The sequence below is a fragment of the Osmia bicornis genome, chromosome 4, assembly GCF_907164935.1.
Source record: "Osmia bicornis bicornis chromosome 4, iOsmBic2.1, whole genome shotgun sequence".
NCBI classification, from domain to species: Eukaryota; Metazoa; Arthropoda; class Insecta; order Hymenoptera; family Megachilidae; genus Osmia; species Osmia bicornis.
The window spans coordinates 12,122,557-12,145,293 of NC_060219.1; the positions used below are offsets into that span (position 1 = coordinate 12,122,557).

General features: G+C 44.9%; 1 protein-coding gene across 1 annotated transcript; it reads left to right on the plus strand.

The window, feature by feature from the left end:
* The first annotated feature begins 6,076 nt into the window (after nucleotides 1-6,076).
* LOC114882739 (cilia- and flagella-associated protein 43) lies at nucleotides 6,077-11,528 on the plus strand. Its single transcript, XM_029199708.2, has 8 exons — nucleotides 6,077-6,644; nucleotides 6,722-7,469; nucleotides 7,536-8,175; nucleotides 8,271-9,066; nucleotides 9,156-9,439; nucleotides 9,518-9,943; nucleotides 10,020-10,884; nucleotides 10,954-11,528. Exons 1-8 carry the CDS (start codon nucleotides 6,077-6,079, stop codon nucleotides 11,526-11,528), a joined length of 4,902 nt encoding a protein of 1,633 aa, XP_029055541.1.
* The last annotated feature ends 11,209 nt before the right edge of the window (nucleotides 11,529-22,737 follow it).

Below are 22,737 nucleotides of genomic sequence, written 5' to 3' on the forward strand. Positions count from 1 at the left end.
GCCCGAGGGGACAGGGGCGTGGTTAACCACCATCGCTGTCTTTCGATAATTGCACCTTTGTTCACCTATGCGTCGACCTTTACATCGGTGCGACTACTTTTTCTTTACGATTGCTCGCGGCTTTACGTCTCTTGTCGCCTTAACTCCTTGCTTTTCGCTCGATTCCAGTCTTTCCGACACGCGATCCTCCTCAATTGCATTCATCCTGGGACATTTCTAATTTTCTTTTTCACAGCGATGACGATTCATTTCATCGTAGAATCTAAATGTGCAATGGATATTTCACACATCCGCGATAGTTTCATAGAGATTACGCAAGAGAGCCTTTATGATAATTCCTGTTATCAGCTCGTTGTGCTATGCCCGAGGTGTAATTGAAGCCAGTTACCACGGTACGGGTGTTATCAATTAACATTGCGATACCTATGTCGTATGATGTGTTTAGTTTTTGAAAATTACACCTCCTTTCGATACATCCGAGTGAAAACGTTCGATGTGACGTAAAGTTTTCGAAAGAAGACCTACCTGTTCTTCAGCTTACAGCTCCTCACGCCTCGGTTTCATATAATGCGACGTAATTCCCAGTTCGGGTTACCTTCGACAACATAATTCAGCAGCGCATAAGAGATTTAAGGCTTTCATGATTCAGGTTCTTACAAGTGAAAGTTTTTGCTTTCGAAGCGAAATCTATAAATTAGCAAACACTTTTAATTTCAAGATAATTAGGTACCTATATTGTCAAATGGTGTCGGACGTTGAATGAATCGGATATTCGACCTTGAGAAGAAGCATCGTCCAGCAAATAGACGGCAAACCTTGGACGTCCTCGAGGGTCTGGTCGATCCTGGATCGGTAGGGGCGATAGGGGCGTGTTGAAAATCCTCTCTCACGGCGAGCGTGGGCCTTGCCGTGTCGCGGGATAATTGGGACACCGTGTATTATCGGCTTGCGTGCCATAGTTGCGGTGTGCGGTGTGTGATTGGATAGGCGGAGATGGGTCGCGCGAGATAGCTGACCCTAACTAACGTACGAACCGAGGCTATATCTTCGGAGACCATCTTCTCCATCTGCAGCAGCATTACCTATCCACGTCACGGTTGATGCATGGCGTGGGCGTTCCTGCGTTCTTACGTCGGGGTTCTCATTTAATTACTCCTTCTCCCCTCCACTGTTTTCCTCCTTGTTTTTCCCTCGATGGGAAAACGATGTCCCGATGAGTCGTCGTCGCCAGAGATCGCGTGTGTCATTTAACCGGGACTAAACTGATGGGTGAAAGACTAATAATTATAAATTGTTGGGAATTTTCAGGTAACAACACAATTCCATAAAATAGTCTAGATCGCGCGATCCAAGGAAAGGAACCGAAAATTTCCCGTCATTGCGAAGGATAATCGAGGGTGTTCGAGAGGCAAGGGAGGACAGGCCCGATTATAAATCACGAGGTTCACCGGGACCCTTTGACGACCCGACAGTCGTGCACCCCATACTCTATACCACGTATGTACGTACACTCTCTCAGCACAATAAGCCTTGTTATACACAACCATACGTCGATATACGTATCGTCTGTACGTAGATGCACGTATACGTAGCATCCCTACCTGGATACAAGTCGTCTGGCACGCACATACGACACAAGAGAGGGAAGGGACGAGAGGCCTCATTAACTGGTTATTAATAGCTTAGCCGGCTCATATTAATGACAGACGCATCTGCTTCTTATATATCTACGGATCTGGCTGATCCGTTCTCTCTCCCCGTCTCGCTAAAGGGTCAACAATTTTTACCGGTCGTTCAATGAACGACGAGCTGCTCCGCAAATGTCTAGTGTTCACAGGGGTGGTTCTTATGGGGATGATTAGTATGTGTACCTTGAGTAGACATTGCGTGGGTTGAAGTGAAATTTTATTGTGATTTTGGAAAGAAATTGTTGCTGATGCGCCAGTCTTTGGGTGGTAGTTTTTATGATGCGATGGCGGCAGAGAACTTTACGTAAGGCTTAAATTTCGTTGTCCATTTTTTCGCAATGGGAAGATCGATTAATAACATTTTTTAAATACGGTATTTAAGTACCATGAGAATTTATAAAATATCTAGGAAATCATTCCGTTTTTTGTTCATAATATCTGCTTTATACGCATCGTTAAAAAAAGCAATCATCCGGCACGCAACATCCTTGAATAATCGTTTCCACGTTTTTTGGTTCAATTATCCTCTGTCAGGCGGGCACTGCAAATGTTTTGAATGTTAATTTCCAATAAGATTCACGAATTTCGTTGCTCGAGGCAAGTCGGAGATGATATTGCAGAGATTTGGTAACGCTCATCGGGAAGAATTCAGTTTTTCGAGCGGGTCAGAGGTCGATCACCGAATTCCTTGAAATTCGAGGAGCGACATTTATTAACTGACATGCTGGTGTCAGTGAAGAATGATCGAGTCATTAAAGTTGCTTCTGCTCCTTTTCGAAACCTCTCCAGACTTTTGTACGATACGTATCGAATCAATATTTTTTTTCTTGTTCAATATTAATCGTTGTAACTTCTTCAAGTGTTCCAATTTTGATATGTCGCAGTGATATAATAGATACTTGATATTTAGTAAATTCTTCGATCGAAGCAAGAGGTGGTTCGAGAGGTGACGATGATAAATCGCAGAGACTCGGTGGCCAAGTGTATCAGGGAGGATATTCAGTAGCCTCCGACGGCTGGTTGCCCAATTTAAGAGGTATTCAAGGCGACACAAAGAGGTCCGGTGGCTCATATGTCATCGTGGCAAGTCTATGGCGTACGTTCGGCTTTGTCCGACGACCCCCGACGATAGATACGTGGCCATTTATGCCGCGGTATCCCTTCTTCTTCGACTGTTACTCGAGCGTTGAACGTCGGTCCACCGCATCGTCGAGGCGCTCGCGAATGCTAATTGATGTTACTGACTTGGAGTGACCCAGGCCTCGTGTGTGGTCCTCGTCGTGGGCTCTCGCTCTCTTAACCGACTTCGCTTCGAGAGGATCGAGTGGAATCGTTGCCGCGAGAACTGGGACGTTTGTCTCGCGAGAGTACCGGCTGTTCGATCAACTAACATAGCACGACCTAATGTTAAGTAACTCTAGTCGTTACGTCCGACGAGAAAGAGAGCGTTATTGCTGCTTGATATTTTCTCTGGCAAATAGCGATACCTATGACGCGAGTAGAAAAGAAAACGTAGCGAGTAATGGACACGCGCTGCTCCATTTTGTCGACACGGTTTCAAGCTGGTGCAGAGCGGCCAGATTACAGATCTCGAGGAATTAATTTGCGAGAGGAAGGAAAGAAGCGTAGCAGGGGCGGCGCGGCGCGGCGCGGCGCGGCGTCTCGCTGGCAGGAAATCGCAGCTGTCGAGGGAAGACGCTACCAAAAATCGGCAGCCTAGCCTGGTGTCTATGCGCAGCGTGCTATTATTTTTTACGACCCTGGGGAACAGTAAATCGCGTCTAATTCGACGTTTAGCGATTTAAACGTTTGTCTGTGATCACCAGGACGCATCTATAATCTGCGGTCAGTCCAGCCGTTCGGACATGCAACTTACTAAAACGCAGCTGCTCCCAAACGAACAGAATCATCGGCTTAGTTTCCTTTTTATTTTCTCTTCCATTCCGGTACATCGACGATCTCCTTTTCCCTCTTCGTTATCATAACGAATTGCAAAGTTTAGAGATTTATTTCTTCGATCGAGAGGATGAAAATCAAAGGGAAAGAAAAGAAATCTGGTACTCGATTCCGTGCTCCAATTTCCAGTCTCACGTTCTCTCGCTGTTCTCACGGCGAAAAAAGCCCGTTGCCCGGTCTTGTATCTCGTGAGAGACTCGGCTAACTTTTCGTCCCGGTATTTCGATCTTTCGTGCTCTATGGTGGCACGAAGAAACCTTCGTGATACTTACCTCAACCATCCATTTCGTGGTGCTTCGTCAAGCACGGTGTAACGTTTTCAATAAAAATTGTAGCTAGATGGCCGTAATCATAGCTAGTATTAACGAAGCCGATCTTCATTTGCTTAGATATTCAGATTCCACGAAGGTAGTGGGAATCGTTACGCTCAAGTGTGCTTCCTCTTTTTTTTTTCTTCATCCGACCATTTCGACGGCAGTGATTACCGAAGAAGAGCTGTTCTAAGCTGGTCCTTTGCCGTGGAGGTGGCGGAGAGAGGGAGAGACAAAAGGAAAAAAGGTCGAGACTCGCAGGTGGTGGGATGAGAAGGTAAGAACGAAGGAAGAAGGAAGAAGGAAGGAAGAAGGAAAACGAAAGTGGAGGGTAGAGAGAAGATCTCGTTGGATAGAGGAGCTAGAGGGACGAAGGACGGGGGTGTAGCAGAGAGCAGAGGTTACTTTTAATGTCTCGCGTCACGCAGCCCAAGGCACCGTGAGCCTCGCCTCGTCCTCCTTACTAATTTGGCGCCAATTTCCAAGCAACCTCCCAACAGCAAAAACTAACCGAACCATATACACCGCTTCTATATACATACACTTGTGCCGTGCACTTCACCATGGGCTCTGATTAAATGCTACCCGCCGTCTTCTTCTTCTTCTTTCTTTCTTTCTGTATTCCTTCCTCTTCTGTCGTGGCTCTTTTCTTTTCTTTTCTTTTCTTTCTTGTACACCGTTCCTTTCGTCGCTCTTTGCTTTCGTCGTTTCTTTCCTGTTCGACCCGTGTTCCCACACTCCGTGGACGCGTACCGCACCAGGGACCATTGCATCCCTTGATGCTGGAACACGCACGCGTGTGCTGCTGCGTGTTCCGGACGACTTTCAACGATACTGCCATACCCTCTTCTTTCTTCTCTTTTCCTTCTCCTTCTCCTTCTTCTTCCTCATGGATTTTTTGGAATCTCCTTGGGAACGTCGATGCTCTGTTTCGTGAATTTTTAACAGATTCAATTACTGCAGAATTTCGAGTTTAACCGCTGGTCACGTTATCATTAGTAACTCTTCGAAAGGGTTATCACTTTGGAATTTATATATCGGTTAGAATAGACTCACCGAAATGGCCGTTATTTGCAAGCAAATGGAATCGCCATTGAGGCTGATCCTTAGCAGACGGACGAAGGGTGGTTCCCACACGGGTCGCGCGAGTCGCGAAGCGAAGGCAACCAGGACGTCGATAGGATCGGTCGTATGGCGTCGGGTTATGCAAATACGAATCTCAGCGGGCGTCAATTTAATGGCGAGGCCACAGGTTCGGGCACCGTGGGCCACGCATCTCGTGGCGGCGTGGCGGTGTAGAGGAGCGGCTGGAAGGGCAACCAAGTTTGACTGGCGATCAGTAGTGATGGACGTTCGATTCTCCTTCTGCGAGATTCCGAGCAATTTTGCCCTGCAGGTAGTGGATGGGTTAGTAATCACTTCCATTTGCTTTATAAATATCATTGGAAATTTTTCAACATTTTTCCAACCTCTCGAGATGTGATTGTTTATAAGACAGTGAGATTATAGTAAGATATTCTTTGATTTTTTCTTGTTATTAAGAAAAAGCCATTCAGGATATGACAGGTATCGATGTACGGAGACTGTCGGATGATGACAAAATAAGGGTAGATTAGGATGAAAGGGGAAATGGTGACGAAAGAGCAACCGGGTGGCATGTATCCTTCGTCAGAAGTCAGTACACGCATCCTCCCTCCTTCGAAGAGTTTGGCAGGCTTAAGACAAAAGGTGATTAGGATACGCGCAGTCGATGGTGGTTTATAAAGACCCCCATAGCGTGGCGTGATGAGGTCAAGCAGCGGGGAGTCATCCGTATACCGAGGGCCGATCAAAAACTTATCCTTGCCACGTGATATACTGCCCGTAGATGCCTGCCAACCTCTTTCTCCCTCTTTCCTCCCTCTGTTCGATGACCCGATGCCTGCATTCGCTGCCAGCGATGGACTCGACAACACTCCTCCTATCGTTTCGAGTATTCCGCTGAATCGTAGAATTTCATTTTTCACTATTTCAATATTTCTGCGTTTTCGAACAAATGACGCGCGATCGTTGCGACGGGATTTTCACAATTCCGAGCCAACTTTTTCGAGGTTACGGTTGATTCGAGAGCCTTATTTCCCAATGTTATTGAATAACGACGCGTGGAGTCCCAGCTGGATTCGCGGTAGCAAACTTGAGGAGATAGTTTGGATCGCGAAATACGTGTTAGCGTGGTGTACTGGCATTAACATCGTCTTCTTCAACATCAACGAGAAGAAACTTAGCTTTCGTTGGTGTTGGAACAGCGACTCTGGAGAAGGTGCACGATGTCTGTCTGGTCATTCGAAATTTCCAATCTTCGCTTTTGCCGAGAAGACGATGCAGCCCAGGATTATAGTCATATCATATCCATCGATGACGAAAGTTTCTGAATGCACCGGTGGATGTCCATCGGGATACTTGGCCACTGCATTTACAGCACAAGATTACATGGTCTCCGTTGGTTTTTATCCTCATTTTTCTATGATCGTTTGGAATTGGAGAACTGGAGAGAAGATTATTTCTGTGAACACCCATATACGGGACGAAGTTGGACAGATACTTAGGATTACTCAAGCTGAACCCAGTGTGATCGCGCAGATGGGTAAAACTTGTGGAACGATGTTCACCTGGGAGTTGAATATTGCTGGAAATGTTGCTGTTTTAAAAGGCGAGAATAGAATTTTTCAAATTTCACCGACTTTCGCATTTCCACGAGTTGTAACATTCTGTCTGAAAACATTCCAGACCACGAAGTGCAGCTTCCTAATCACGAAAAGATCGCGTGGATAGACTGGTGTCCAACTTCTAGCGAGCCTCTGTTAGCCATCACAGACACCTTTGGGCACGTTTTCCTCAGCAACTACGACGGCAGCAACGTCTATCGGATCGTTTTATCCCAAAGATGCGGTATTTGCACGGACATCGACTTGCCGTTGGTGCACTGGTTCCGAGACGGTATCGTACTGCGGACAACCTTCTGTCAAATCCGATTTTACGTGAAGAACGTCAGAAAAGACAAGTGGCAACGAACGTGGTACGTGACATCTGTAACCAAGCCTTATATCGTTGTCATTCATCCTTCGAACAACAACCGGTTCTTCTACCACACGTTCGAGGGATATTTGATGCAAATTGATTTCTTCGAAGAGGACGAGAATCCCAGGATCACCAAGTATTTGGATTATGGAGCAATTCATCGATTCGTAGATTTTGTATACCCTTGGTGTCATCATTTGGTAGTGACGGATGAATCGAAGGGGTTGTTGATTCTGGAGTGTTACAGTGGAACACCAGTGTCCACGTTCGATGCAGAAATCGATGGCGAGGTAGCTTGCCAAGTCTCTCACCCGGACTATCCGATGATCGTCCTGGGAACGACGCAGGGCGAAGCGATCTTCCTGAGCTTCGTTCAGCCTATTACCCCTACGATAGTGGCTAGCTTAAAGCTGCAAAGGGAACCTTTAGATTTGATTAAGTTTTCATATTCTGGAAGGTGAGAAGAATTCCGTAATAAGAGTAGATCTATCTTTAAATATAACACGTTTCATTTTTTTTACAGATTCCTGATAGCAGCCGAGAAAGCAAGCGGCAACTGCTACTGCATCAACCTGCATCGCGAGAAAGCATACACGGTGCAAACTCTAATCCGTGTCCAACGTTCGATTACCGATCTTTTGGTCTATGAAGCATTCAGAAAACTGAGGGTGCTGGTGTTGTTCGTTGGAGTAGCGCAATACGAAGTTGGTCAGCAACTGATGGTATACGAGGTGCAAGAAAATCAGAATCTGGTCACCGATGTAGTCGAAATACTTGATTTACCCGGGGTTTATCGTGCAATTTCTTATGTTCCTGGAAATCCGACGCTGTTCGTCGGATCTCCTTATCTGACACGTCAACTGAGGGTGCAAAAGGTGCAAGACTACAAGGATGTAATTATGGTGGATGGTCTTGCCACGGGACATCAAGTTAGACTGGCTAATATCTTTGTCGATCGAGCGTGGATCAGCACTACAGCTCTGGATGGATTGGTCCTGGTCAGGGACAAAACTGTCCGACAGTTACAGACCTGTATTATGACACACCATAGAACTGACTTTGGTACCGTCAAGGCGATGGTGAACAGGAATGGAGATTTCATAGTGTGTATTGGGTACAATGGCTCTTTGGTTGCTGTAAGAAGCGTTCCTGCTGACAATAAGGTTCTACTTTATTCTTATTTCTAACATCCCTTGCTCCCCGATTAACTACTTTTAAAATAAAAATATTATTTTCCTCCATCTTTCCTTCAGCGTAGAAGAATACTGCCACTCCTGGTGACGAGCCTTTCATGTACAAGGTAGACTACGGTCTCTACGAGAAATACCAAAGGAAAATCTTCTCCGATTACGTCACTCTGGACCCCACAGCTTACGGTATACTGACTCGTCGGAGATCGGTGTTTCCTGGTCCAAAACAGAAAGACAAAACATGGTCGGAGTGGCGCGAAGAGTTTCAAATTCTTCAAGAGACAGAAACGTGCAAGGAAGAGAAGGAGAAAATTCTGCAAGATTTCAAGGCATTGAAAGGCAAAGTGAAAAAGTTGGTCGATGAGAACGAGGTCTGTCCAAAAATAGAAAAACTTCCGGTGTCTTCGTTCGACTTGGATAAAGCAGGTCGTGATCACAAATTGAAAGCAGGTCGAGACGACTGCGAGGACCTTCGCTTAAAATTAGAACACGACATCGGCGAGATGAAGAGGGTGACAAGTTGGATTCGAGAGACTTTTTGGAATCCTCAGACGATTCTAGGTAAATCGATAATCGCCATATTTGACACCGAACACGTCACCAACTATCCTTCGGTTGCTGAAAATTCAAACGTCAAGTATCGTCTCCAGTTGGCCACCTTCTACAAGGAAGTTATAGAAACGATCGTAGAAAACGAAACTTTCCGACCTTGGCAACTCTATGATAAAGAAGAACTTGAAATCGAATTGGACAAACGATTGAAATTGAAACAAGAAGAGAGAAGAAGGATCGATTTGTTGTTCGAGGAGGAAGAGGACGAAGAGATCGCCGAAGAAGATACAAAAGAAGAGATAGCAATGGAAGGTAACGAGGGCAGACATATGTATACTCTAGATTTCACCGTTATTTTATTAGGTATTTATATCTTTTAAAATCTTTCTATTTCATCAAAGGTACGACTACACATCGGTTTATCGCGGCGTCGCCGTATTATTCTCAGCTGGAATGTTACGCTTTTGACCAGCTTCTAATAAACAACTATTTGCTGATGCACGATTGCGCCGAACTTCGGATACACTTCAATCGCGCGTTCGATGAGATGTACGAGAAAAAAGAAAGGGAAATGAACATGATACAGGCACGAATCGAGAGAATACGTCATATCGACTCGGAACTGAGAAGCATGTTCGGTCAGCACGTGCCACGTGTCCCTACTGATCCTAAATGGCATTGGAAGGTATCGTAGCGTGTATTATGATAATTATTCTATATAGTAATTATAGTAGACCTAGGATATTTGATTGTTGCCGCGTAGGAGAGGCCGGAAGATATTATCAAGGTGCTCGATCACGAAGTGAAGGCAAAACCTTACGTTTCCCCGTCGCAACAAGAGATCTTAGACAAGCAGGCGGCCGAGGAAGAACGAATCAGACAGTTGTTGTTAGCTGATGATTTTCGCGAACGCGCTTTAATGACGATGATGGGTGGCGTACTGGAGGTTCGATGGGAGGACACCATCAAGATAGACGTACCTAAGCCTGCCTGTATGCTTCAAAAGAAACCGGAAGATTATACCGCGGAAGATCTTCAAGTCGTGAAACAGTACGAGAAGGATGTGCAATTTTTGCAGGAAGAACGGGAACGTTACAAGAGGATGCTGGAGACGGAATACGTCAGGGTGATGGGACTTCTTCAAGAAGGGATCGATAAATTTAATGAAAAACTGAATGAATTATTCAAGGTAAGTGTGCGTATTTTTTTGTTCAATTACGTACTAAATCGAAAGTAAATCAACAATGAACCTTTCGGTTTCGTAGCTGAAGATGAACATCGAGGCAGCCATAAACCAGATGAATCTCCGTTACATCCGTGGGTATATACAAATTTATAATCGAGAACAATCGTTGCAAGAGGAAAAGAAATTAAAAACACGAATTACGGAGAAAGAGGAATACGAGAATACCCTGAAGAGTGATTTACAGACCTATCAGAACGTCCACCAGCAGCTGATCGCGAAATACGAGTTACTAGATCACAAACAGAAAGTAATGTTTAAAAGATTTAAATCCGAATTCTCGTCTATGAGCAAATTGAACCTGGAACTACTCGAGCGTCAATACAAACGTCGTCCAAAGACTAACCTAAAGAACCTTGGCCCTTCGGAATTGCTGGAGCTTGGACATCACGTGTTGAAGAAATCACGACCAATTTTTTTACCATCAGAATGCAACGAATATTTGAAGGCCTTGGATCATCTGGACGTTCGACCGACCACCCTACCTCCAACCATAGACACCTCGCAGTGGGATCATCTGATTCGTCTGAGACGTTTGAAAATCGATGCAGAATTTAAGACGAGATCTAAACAGGTGCAAATAGTGGAGGCGGAAACTGTGATCCTCGGATTTGAACAGAGGATCGAGAAGTGCAAAGCCGAGGTTGAGAGAACGAAGAAGAATCTCGAGGAAACTCGGGGACGTCGAACGATATCTAACCTGGACGTGGAGATACAGCTGGTGCTGAAGATGGGACAGGTCGAGATAGATACCAGCGGAAATATGAAAGACACCGAAACCGCGATCCTGATCTCGCACAACGAGATCGAATCCGTGAACGAGCTGATCAGGGCCGCGGGTGCGTGCAAGCTGAAAGCTTTGTCTCAGTTGTTGAATTTTCAGCAAGGTACAGTATTCTTAAAGATCCATTTCCGTAAAAGAACAAAGCAGGTTGAAAACAGGTTTTTTTCATCAGGTACACTGATGAAACAATGGGAGCACGAGTGTAAACGAAAGCGTTTGGAGGATCTACAAGAGGACTTGCGGTTCACAGAATCGGTGACGGTAACCAAAGAGATGCAGTTGTTCTTGAAGCGTAAGGCTAGGGGTATGAAAGAGGACAAGACGCAGCAACAGCTGGCCGAACACATCAAGGCGATGAAGCAGGGATTCGAGCAGAATCTCGATGAACAGAAGGATCGATTGCAGTCGATCCAGACGGAGATCGAGAGCACCAGGAGCAAGAACAAGCAGCTCGATCAACAGATCTTGGAGATGAACGTGGCGAGGTGCGAGATGGAGCAACGTCGCGATCTTATCGGCGAGGCGAGGCAACAGGAACACGCGGAGAAGAAGCTGAAGATGATCATGAAGCGAGCCGCGCTGATCAAGAAGCTGCAGGATAATTACGCGGAGTTGTTGGAGCTGCAAACCGAGCACGAGCTGCTCAGACTTCGACGATATCCGACCTTCGGTTTCAAGATGCTCGACGACAAGCCAAAACCGAAGGACGACGATCCTCCGTCTCGTTTTGATTTTTGTCCTTGCTGATCGTGTTTCGTAATTTACCTTTCGTAATCAGAATTTGTTAAGTTCGATCTACTTGTAGATCGAAGGACCACCATCGAAACGTTAATAAAAACGCTTAAATTACAGCAGACCGAAAGGATTTAATCAGGCTCGCTTTGCTGGCTCTCAGAAAAGGACAAGCGGCAATTTGCCGCGGCACATAAATCACACGGGGACCCAACATCCCTGTACACATAATAGGCGCCGCGATCTATCCTCTTTTTCACCATAAATAACTGTACTAATAGTATAGCAGAGCGAGAGGATGAATGATGCCAAGGGAAGATGGCGTGGTCGCGAAACGATCGCGTACGAATCAATTTCATCTGAGAAATTCCCAGCTGGGACCCGTTTTTCCACTACCCTTTGCCACGGATAAAAGTAGAAAAAAAGAAAAAAGAAAAAAGAAAAAGAACTTGAAACTCATCGTGCGACGATTAAAGGACGGATTCTTCGCTATTCTTCCGAGTCGATCGCGTGAACGAGACTGGGCTCGAATCATTTTTTATAGAAAGAAGTTGGGATACAGCAAGGGTAATGGCTTGAAAGAATTTTTTTTTCTTCAAATTCATCGGACAAGAATATCATTATTATTGGTTTTCAACATTTCTGGATGCGGTTACAATCAGAAGTAATTTTTATTATTAAAGAGAGATAGAAGGGTATGGTAAAAATGCCGACACGGTGAGCCTTCGATTATCCGTATTGTAAATATTTTCAGCTTAACGATCGTATGATTTTTATTAATGAACAGGTCGGCCTCCGCGCAGCTTTTGTCCCCTAAATACTGTGGTGGTCGAAAGGTTATTCATCGGCTTGCTCTTTTTGTTGCCGCGGTAGCCGTGACGGGCCAGGGAATCCGGGATATCTGTGACCAGAGATCGATTAATCATCGTTTAGCCGCTGACATCGACATAATACTGTCATCGTTACGTAAAAACACCGAGTCTCTGTTACGAAAGTGCCACTTACCTCGATTACACTGCTGTTTGTTGCTGCGTTTCGAGATACCAGATAAAATATTGCTATATCGCTCGTTAAATAGTTCATTAATTGTGGGACGGCGAATGGAGGGTCGTTCTGCCAAACATAGCCGAACAAAAAGGTTAGATAATGAACGTTTTAATGTATGCAGAGATTGGAAAGGTGGAAATTAGTTGGTAAAACGAACGGTTTCGCAGTCTCTGCGATGTAGAATCGGAAGATCGCTTGGTACAGGAGGTTCGGGGGCCGGTTATCGGGAAAGCTGGCACTCCAATCAATGCAAATCAAATCGAGAGCCGTGAATACGAAGCGTATAGTCAAATCAACCGAATAAAAGCTTCATGAATGTAAAAGACTGGTGAATGCGAGCCAATCTGGTAATGCGTCTTCTCCCTCCGCACCCGCGGTCGGTTGCCCTGCCGCCCTCTTAACCGGGGGTGAGAAAAAACACCCCTGCCTGGATATTGCGTTATGCTGACCACTACGCGCGTTCGACGACTCGTTAAAAAAAGAAAAACACCTACACACAGACGTATCGCACCTCTTTATAGCGTTTTTGTGGTTTTTTTTTTTCTAGTGTTCAGATAAATCGTGATTTTCAGAATTTTCTGAACGAACGAGCGAATTGTTTTAAAATAGGGCTAAACAGAAAACACTGTGATTTATCATTTTAATTGCAGCATTGTATTTTATTAATTTTATTTCTTTTCGAAGAGACCATGGGGTTTGCGACCCTCCGGAGTTAGGTCGTGCAAATCCGATGCATCGTACATGGATTCTCCGGTCGGTTTAGTGGATTCTACTTGTTCATAATATTCTACAAACGAAATTAGATTGATTAAAATTTTAACCGTGCCTATAGTGTGTAAATTCGTACCATTTTCTGGTCGATATTTCAACTTTTCTTTTCGAAATGGCTTAACGTTAGGCGTATCATCGGAGTTGTATTTTCTGGATTGAGCAAGGCTTCCTACAGAAAAGGTTTTTATTCATGTTATATCGAAATTATGCTAAATAGGGTTTTAGATTTCTTATAATTCACCGTTGAAACGTTGACGCAAAAAATGTCGTAACATCGGGTGAAAGGGAACTAAAGTTCTAATAACTAGAATTTTCAATAACACGTCGGTTTATCTCGAAAGGTAATTTAATGAAGCATCAAAACTTTCCTATTTCAACTTGACGTACTCGATTTGAAGTTTGCTATTTCAAGCTGCTTCAACTTCGTGTAGGTACCTACATATGTTACAACATATAATATTTTTCTGCCTTCTTTTCGAGCATGCGAACATGTTTCCGCGTTATTAAAATTAAGGATTTGCTGTATTTATCTTCTTAGCTTATTGAATAAACTCATTAGGAACATGAACGTGTTGATTCTATTATATCTGTGCGCCTCGCCTATTATTTTATCCTTTTATTTATTATTTTACCCCTATTTTCGGGCCTCGCGTGGACCACCCTCCCAAGTCATTTATTATTTTATCCCTCTTCATAGGCCTTGGCTCAAACTTCCCAGTTATTCCCATATTATTATTTTTCCGTCTTTAAGGGCCTCTCGAGGCCCAACCCATTATCACTGCATCCCTTACATGTCTGCATCCTCAACATCCCTGTATCCCTTATATCACTACATTCCCTATATTCCTGCATCTCGTATATGACGACATTCCTTATACCTCGGCATCCCTTACATCTCTCTACCCTTTATGTCTTTTGTATCCCATAATCTCCAGAATGCTCCCTGCATCTCTTGTATCCTTTCAACCCTTATAATAACTATATAAATAATATACTTATGGACACTGACTGGTTCGAGTAAAGGTAAGTAAAGGCAAGTAAAGGTAAGTAAAGGTAAGTAAAGGTAAGTAAAGGTAAGTAAAGGTAAGTAAAGTCTCATAAATAATAATTTTTAATTTAAATTTTTGCAAAATTTAGTTCCTTTCTTTGCCGCCAGAGGGCGCTGATTCGACATCGAAATTTTAGTTCACATTTTTGCCGCTAGAGGGCCAAAATTGGTGCATGATATAGTTCCTTTTTCCGAAACCAGATGGCGCTGATTCGACGTCGAAATTTTAGTTCACATATCTGCCGCTAGAGGGCCAAAATTGGTGCATGATATAGTTCCTTTTTCCGAAACCAGATGGCGCTGATTCGACGTCGAAATTTTAGTTCACATTTTTGCCGCTAGAGGGCCAAAATTGGTGCATGATATAGTTCCTTTTTCCGAAACCAGATGGCGCTGATTCGACGTCGAAATTTTAGTTCACATTTTTGCCGCTAGAGGGCCAAAATTGGTGCATGATATAGTTCCTTTTTCCAAAACCAGATGGCGCTGATTCGACGTCGAAATTTTAGTTCACGTTTTTGCCGCTAGAGGGCCAAAATTGGTGCATGATATAGTTCCTTTTTCCAAAACCAGATGGCGCTGATTCGACGTCGAAATTTTAGTTCACGTTTTTGCCGCTAGAGGGCCAAAATTTTGGCAAGCTTTAGTTCCTTTTCTTACCGCCAGGAGGCGCTATGATGGGATGCTTACAAAAGGGATGCAAGAATGTAAAAGGATGCGATGATATAAGTGATGTAAGGATGTAAGGGATGCAGAGATGTAAGGGTTGCAGGGATGTAAGGAATGCAGAGATGTAAGGGATGCAGGGATGTAAGGAATGCAGAGATGTAAGGGATGCAGGGATGTAAGGAATGCAGGGATGTAAGGGATGCAGGGATGTAAGGAATGCAGAGATGTAAAGGACTTTTTTTTTTTTTTTAACGTGGGGAAATCTTGCATAAAACCCCACACCGTCCCTTGTGGGAGGGCGGCGGGGGAGTGTCAGATTCCTACGGCGACCGACACTGGCGCTAATCAAGTGGTCATCATTCAACGAATGTCTTATAGTTAACGCAAATAATCTTTACTTTGATTTTTTAACAAAAATTTGATGCCCGATCGATACTGTGGTATTATCATTGTAAGAGTACATACGTAAATGAAACACTGTTACAAATTGATTATGAACAAACTTTTATTCTACAGTTTGAATTACATTTGCATGTGAAATTAGTAGAAGTTTGCTTGCACCAGCTTTTTATAATAGCACAAAATTGCAGCCGTAAAATAAAAAAAAATATAAAAGGAAAAGAAAATCTAGCGACAAACGAAAGAAGGAAGTTTCATCGTCAGTTTTCAGTGGATGGTCACCTCTTTTCCGTATAAGGCGAGGCGATCTTAGCCGGTTGGCGCAATAAAAATTTGACACGATCGTCCGAGGATCGGTCGGCTAAGAAAAACGGTCGGCGTGCGGTGAGAGACAGGCAGGCAGGCAGGCAGGAAGGACGGTCGACTTTACGACTGGTGGATACGCGAAGGGCGAAAAGGGACGACAGCGAAACTCGTTATTATCCGACCGTACTTCTTCGTGGCGTCCAAGAAGAAGACGGGCCTGTACCCTGTACCGTCGATTGCGACGGCCGTCGGTGCACGCTCGCTCATCCATGGGCCACTTTCAGACCATAAAGAGACAATGGAACGTTCTTCTCTTGGCTGGCCCGCTGCCAGGCAGTAAACTCGCATTTTCGCGAACAAGAGGAAGGAGAGCGAAACTGTTGAAGGCTCTCGCTGGATGCTACTTCCACGATTCGGCCAACTTCGTGGTAGCTTCGATTTTCATGAAACGACCATGAATTCTTGGTATCGTGACCTGGTGCGTGGTCCTGAGAGAGTAGCTGAAACGGCGCGCAATTCGCAAGCTTGCGTGTCTAGATTCTCAAGACTGAGGGTGAAAACCTCGAAGCTGAGAAAACGTGAGATAGGAGAAAGGTTATTAACGAAAAGGAATATTTTCAAGGAAATAATGTCAGCTTTGAAACGACGATTTCAGGGCTTGTTTCGAGGTTGGTTGGATATCGTAGAAGGTTGGAACGTCGCGATCGTTCAGTCCAATCCGCCGAAAAGGAACAAGGGTGGCGTTCCATCCGGTCTCGTCGCATCGTGCCTCGTGGATCCGCGCATACGTAAGTGCCTGTTCCGAGTACGGTACATCGAAACGAAGAAACACGTCCAGCTTACCAAGGATTAATGTCACGCTTAGGCATCGTCCACTTGACGATGGCGAGCAACGCGAATGCTGATAATGCAGCCTTTCAAATGGCGCTTCTTCAGCTGTTCGGTACGTATTAGTTCGTTGCATATCAAATAATTATTGATTTCGAAACGTAGAAGCCTGACACGATTCGACGACAAAAAAAAATATATCGCGGAACGACTGCATACAAGTTTCTTCGATATTCTTAATACAAAATGATTGACTGGTGGTTGAAACGAAAAACAAAAGGACTAAAACGACTACGTAATTTACTATTTCGAAACGTTCATTTAAAACGAAGACACCTTTCATGATCGTGAAACTAACGTCGTTTTAATGACAGGCTTCTGCGTGCTCGACAAATGATGAAGTGTCAAACGGAGCCCCTAGATGGGCGTTCTTTTCGGATGGATACAATTATGTATTCCACGGACAAATTTTTAATTAGCAGTGGCTGTTTCGTTCCCATCGTCAGATGGCCTTCGTTCGGCCCACTTTTCTTGCCTTTTCCACGGTGTTTCACACGTTTCGTTTGTGGGCAGTTCTTTTAAAAATTAGTCTACGTTTTCGAAAACGTAAAATGATTCGTGACTTACATGCATTCAAGTTGCCTAGGAAGGGATAATTTGTTGCAAATTGTTAGTAAAGAAATAGGTAACTGGCAGGCGATCGAAGCGCCCGGGGAATGTGCTTGAGAAGAATCAAGGAAAATATAATAGAAGGACGCATTGCGTGCGATTGAAACCTCACGCGACTCGCGAACGGAAAGCACGCGTTAATGAGTTGCACGAGGATGCCGCAAGCTTCTCATAATGTTGCAGGTTCAACGGCATTTTTGTATAAGTTTTGCGTGTTGCATGAAAATATTTCTTCGTTATTATTCGTAGTTAAACATTGATTGATTGATCGATTGATCGACGCGCAGGTAGACACGATAGAATTTTGCGTTAATAAAGAGTGTTTTTAATTTCTGATGTACAATAGAATAAAGAGGATAAGTTGCATGGTAGGAGTAAACGCTTCTCGACGGATCTCGAGGTTCGTTTTCTCCCCGTCTCGTCTCGATCGTCTCGTTTCCTCGCGAAATCTCGACCGCCATTAATTCAGTCTTCGGCTGACAGGTCACTCGAGTAGAACATCCCATTACAGATATTACGGGGCCAGCGTAAGGCACTGTTCCTATCAAATAATTATTATTGTTGTTTGCTTTGCGCGAGGCTTCCTCTTCGCGGTCTACCTTCACCCCTTCCGCAGCATCTCTCGCGATGGGTCGACGGGGTGACCGGCAATTTCTTTCTAAATTTATTACCGATGACCGATACAATACCGTTCGCTGGTATCCGAATCGGGATCAGAAGCGAACCTCGCTGCTGGACAAAGATGATTCGTTCGCGTTCGGTTCCTGGGGCTAGGGGTTGGTACGAGACCGTGCAGAAGGGGTCAAAGTCTCGAGGTTAGGGTAATAAATATCAGGGAAGCTGATTGTTGAGCTCGATGCGTTCTTCTCGCGATCCGTTTCGGGGGATGCTGGCGGATTCGAGAGGAATTCATTGGGTGTCGCTGCTGGCGTTGCTAGAACGAACCAACTGATTCAAGGGAGGGGTTGCTGTTGAATAACTGTTGATACTTGGATGATTAACGGCCTACGTCAAACGGGTACCTACTTCCTTGGGGGGGTCTTTAATTTTCTTTGAACTTTGCTCTCGAAGCGTAGGTATTTTTCTATCGGGACCATTACGCTTGTAAGGGTTCACGACGATCCTGGGAATGTTGGTTCGCTTCGGATAGGATTATTGAATTAGTGCCACGGCTTTAGGCATCGTTTAATTGCGAGTGTCGCGTGATCGATCTATGATCAACTCGCGTTTGCATGGCAGGGTAAGGATCCAGATTCTCACGTTCGCGTGCAAGGAAGGGTAATCAGAACGAAGAAAGTAAGGAATAGCCGAAAGGAAAACAGAAGATAAAGAAAGAACGATTTGCAAATTAAAAAAAGAATGAAAGTTCAGTCCAGGTACGAAGGAGAGCGAGCGAAAACCACCTTAAATACAGGTCACGCGTGTTTTTGGCCAACCTGCGCTTCATCTTTCTCTATCTTATTCGTAAGCACGTTCGTATTTACCTGCTGTCCGGTGTACAAAAGTCATCGTTAGAAAGATTCCACGGATCTGGCCAGGGTAAAAGAGGGTCCGACTATAATGCGTTCGTTCTGTTATTTCGGAATTTCTCCTGGTACACAGAGCTCGAACGAACGGCCTCGAGAACGGTGGGAATGACGGCCGTAACGATTCAAATTACTAATCGCGGCTCTCTCGCGTGCTTACCGGGACGCCTGTTGCGGCCCCGCGCGGTCCCGCGAATTCTACCATTCGAGCGGACCTCGCGAGGGCAGCCGAAGCACGGAATTACTGAAATTACGCGCCTCCTACCCTCCTGCAACACCGACGATACGCAGCAGCTCGACTTGTTGATTCCTCCCTTTCTTCTATTTCTCTAAAACGTTCGGTAAAAAACCCTTTTAGTACATGTTACCTTTTGATTATTCCTTCAAGAAATCTCTAGGAAATGTAGACGTATTAAACGATAAGTAGGAATATTTATCAAGTGTCGTGATAACGCAAAGGGTGGAGGGATGTGTTATCGAGTAACTAATCAAGTGTCCGTTTCATTAGGTTTACAACGATGCAGAGCAAAGGTAGAGCCTTCTGTCACAAGAGAAGTGAGCACGATTACAAGGAAACCACCTGCAACGGCCGGAGAAGTGCATCGCCGTGAGCGAAAGCTACATGCGTGAAAAGTGCATCCATTCTCGCGGCTTATCGTTTGCCACCAGCAACACTACATCCATTACACCCGTCGAGGTGTTGGTAACGCTACATCAATTCCCTGTAACCCGCTCGTCCTTCGTTGAGAAACGTCCACCGAGCTAGCCAAGCGAAATCTAGAACCTTTCACTATCAACCGCGAGCGATAATGCGCATTAATCTTGCCGCATGAGCGGTAAATAACTGGGAAAACTGAGTCGAAGCTTATAAGGAGGGATAAAATAATAAATATAAGGGATGTTCAGCCGGATCCCAGAAGAGGGATTCGATAAGCTAAATAAACTGAGAAAATAAATGAAAGGTATACCGCACTCCTCGAGAACAAAGGCATGCCCACTCTTGTTGGATCTGTAGCGAGTGTGGATGGCAAGAAGCAGGCTGGAGGACGCCTCGAAGCTTGAACCGTGTTCACCGGCGAGCGGCCCGTTTCTTCGTCGCCAGGGGCAGCTATTATATAGTAGTAAATATCGTAACGACTGTTCTTGGTCCGCGCGACCGTGCACCATCGCTAACCACGAGTAATTATGTAATTGCCAAAGAATTACTTACCGGTCTCGATGGACCCACGGTCCGTCATTCAGTGACATTCCGTCCTTTTTACGATGCTCTGAGTGGCGGGTCGTTGTCTTCGGACTCTCTCTTCTTTATCTTTGTCTTTCTACTTGCGATAGCCGAACGTGGCAGCTGCTACGGCCATACTTTGTAACTCACTTGCTCCCTTGCTTTTATACTGGCACTTTTCTTCTAATTTTCACCGGTCAGTATTCGTGAGAGAAAGGGGGAACTTTTTTACTGCTGCGAGGGAAAGGGAGCTGCAATTGTAACAGCAGATTAGTATTCGAATCAGGACGAAAAGCTTACGTTTATGTTTGAAAAAACAAGCGACTTGGATATTTCGCTTTTACGGGGAACGATACCGTAATGTCTTCCACCTGCTGTTAGAGGGAAATTATTGCAGCAAGTAAAAGGCTACGCAACGATTCAAAGGTGGTCCGTGCCGAGAAGGATGAAATCTGAGGGATCACGTAGAGCGACAGGTCGTGTTCGAGCAGCAGGTAATCATAACGTCCAGTGGCGTAAGCTGTGCGCTGCTTTCGTGCAAAGGGTAGAAAGCTCGAACGATCGTTGTCGTCGATAACGAACCGCCTATCCGCAACAGCAACAAATTGGACCTCCATAATCGCGCTAATGCATCAACCGCGGTGCACCGGTGTGACGGTGAAATTGCGGTAAAGTCCTCCCGCGAAAAGGGTTGATCTTATCGAGATCGGATTAAGTACGCGAGAAGCATTGTATTCGTTAATCGGACACAGACGCCGCGCTCCGGCCCGGCCCGGCCCGGCCCGGCACAAAGTGCTGGCATTTTTACGTGGAGGCTGTAATCAACGCGCAATACGGCTCTCCACTTTGTATTAATGGCGAATGCTAACCGCGAACGCGAACGCGAACGCTAACGCTCTCGGCATCGTTCGAATTATTTAGGAATCGATTCAAGAAAATATGCACTTGTAAATTCTTTCTTCATCGGCGAGCTATCGAACAATTAAACGAAAGAATCGTCGTGGTCGGAAAGAAAGCCGAAGCAGCAGGTATTTATCCCCCTCGTGCCCCAAAATCAAATTACGGTAATCTCGATTTCGATGATCGATACAGTGATTGTTTGCTAATGATTTTTCGCAGGTGCACCGTTCAAGAAAGGTAGTAGGGTTCTACTCGAAATAACATAGCACCGTGACCGCATCTTATTCTTCAATTACATAAATGCTACGTAAATTTATGATCTTTATTGATCCTAGCTTGATATCGAGTGCTCCTTTATTATATTTTTTATTACATAAACCTTTCGAATCGTCGAACAAAGAGAGGCTCGGTGAACGAACTTTGCTTGAATGAATCGCGTGTCTTCGACTGCTTTGGTCGCCAAAGGGAAACGAAAATCGCGTCGCAGGAATTGATGGTCAACGGAAGACTTGTCACGTTCGAGCAGCGACAATCGGTCCTTCCAGATGGCCACGGTGGTCGATCGCGTGCATTGTCAATCCATCTGATGTGGGGTCGTACCGGAAAAGCTCTGCGGTTAAACCTAAACCTGTCGATTCTCTAGATTTCGGTAAAACCCATTCACAGATTGCCTTCAAGAAAAGAGTGGAAGACGAATACATTGCCGATTCTCTCGATGGAACGTACGTTTAATGAACATATTCATCAGACGGTCGTTTAGAGTGCGCGCATGTGTATACGATGTTGGTAGAGAAAGGGTTAATTTTCAGTTTAAATTGCTTACCTGTCACTTATAAACAAATACCTTTATTTCATCGAGCCCCGTCTTTTCCCTTTGCACGCGTCTTGAACGGTATCCTCGATGGTTAAAATCGGCCGCGTGCACCGAATTTTAATAAGGAACGGTGCAAGTCCTGGGGCTCGTCGACGAATAAATTGATTTTCAAGTGAGTTCTCTCGTCAAAGTGTCCGCTTCAATCATCATCGCTAATGAAGTTTCTACACACCATCGTTCATACCCCGGCATTAAGTATCTACCTTACAATTTTGCCATTCAAGTTCGTAACATTTGCTTAAATATTCCCCTGGGCTTCTTTTCCATGGCTGTTGAACGGTACAATTTCGTAGAATCAAGCACCGAATTATGTCAATTGCTACCTACTGTTTCTCGAGTTAATTGCGTTTTAAATCCTTTGCGATTTTCTGATTGCAGATAAACGCATCTTTTTATTCAACCTGTAATTACAATTAAATTTAAAACGTTGTAACCTTATTAATATTTCCCACAATTCTACTTTGGACAATCGTAACGTTATTTCTTAGCTGGAATAGGGTAGAATTTCGCAGACACCGGATCGATAAGGTCGATCTGCTTTCCGAGCGTGGATCCTCTCGCGTAATGCACCAGGTCCGATAGCCAGAGACCGGATGGGACGCGACATGTGCACGACGCCGAAATTACCGTGGCGATTTTTATCTTAGCCAAGATACGAGGGGCCGATATTCACGGTTCGACATGGAAGCTTGCCTGCGGCGTCTGATTAAACGACCGACTGGCCACGCTTCTAACATGTATTTAGAGCGCACTTATACGCCTCGGACTCGGACTCGGACCAGGCCCATGGTACTACCTGCTCGTACCAGCTCGATTAGTTCGACCTGCCGAGTATCGTGTTCTTCGATTAGCCTATACTGCCCTCCTTACCCCATCATTCTCCTAACCAACGCTCCGAAATATTCGAGAAAAATCAACCTTTATCGTTTCCATTGCACCGTCGAATTTAACCCCTAGACAAAAAT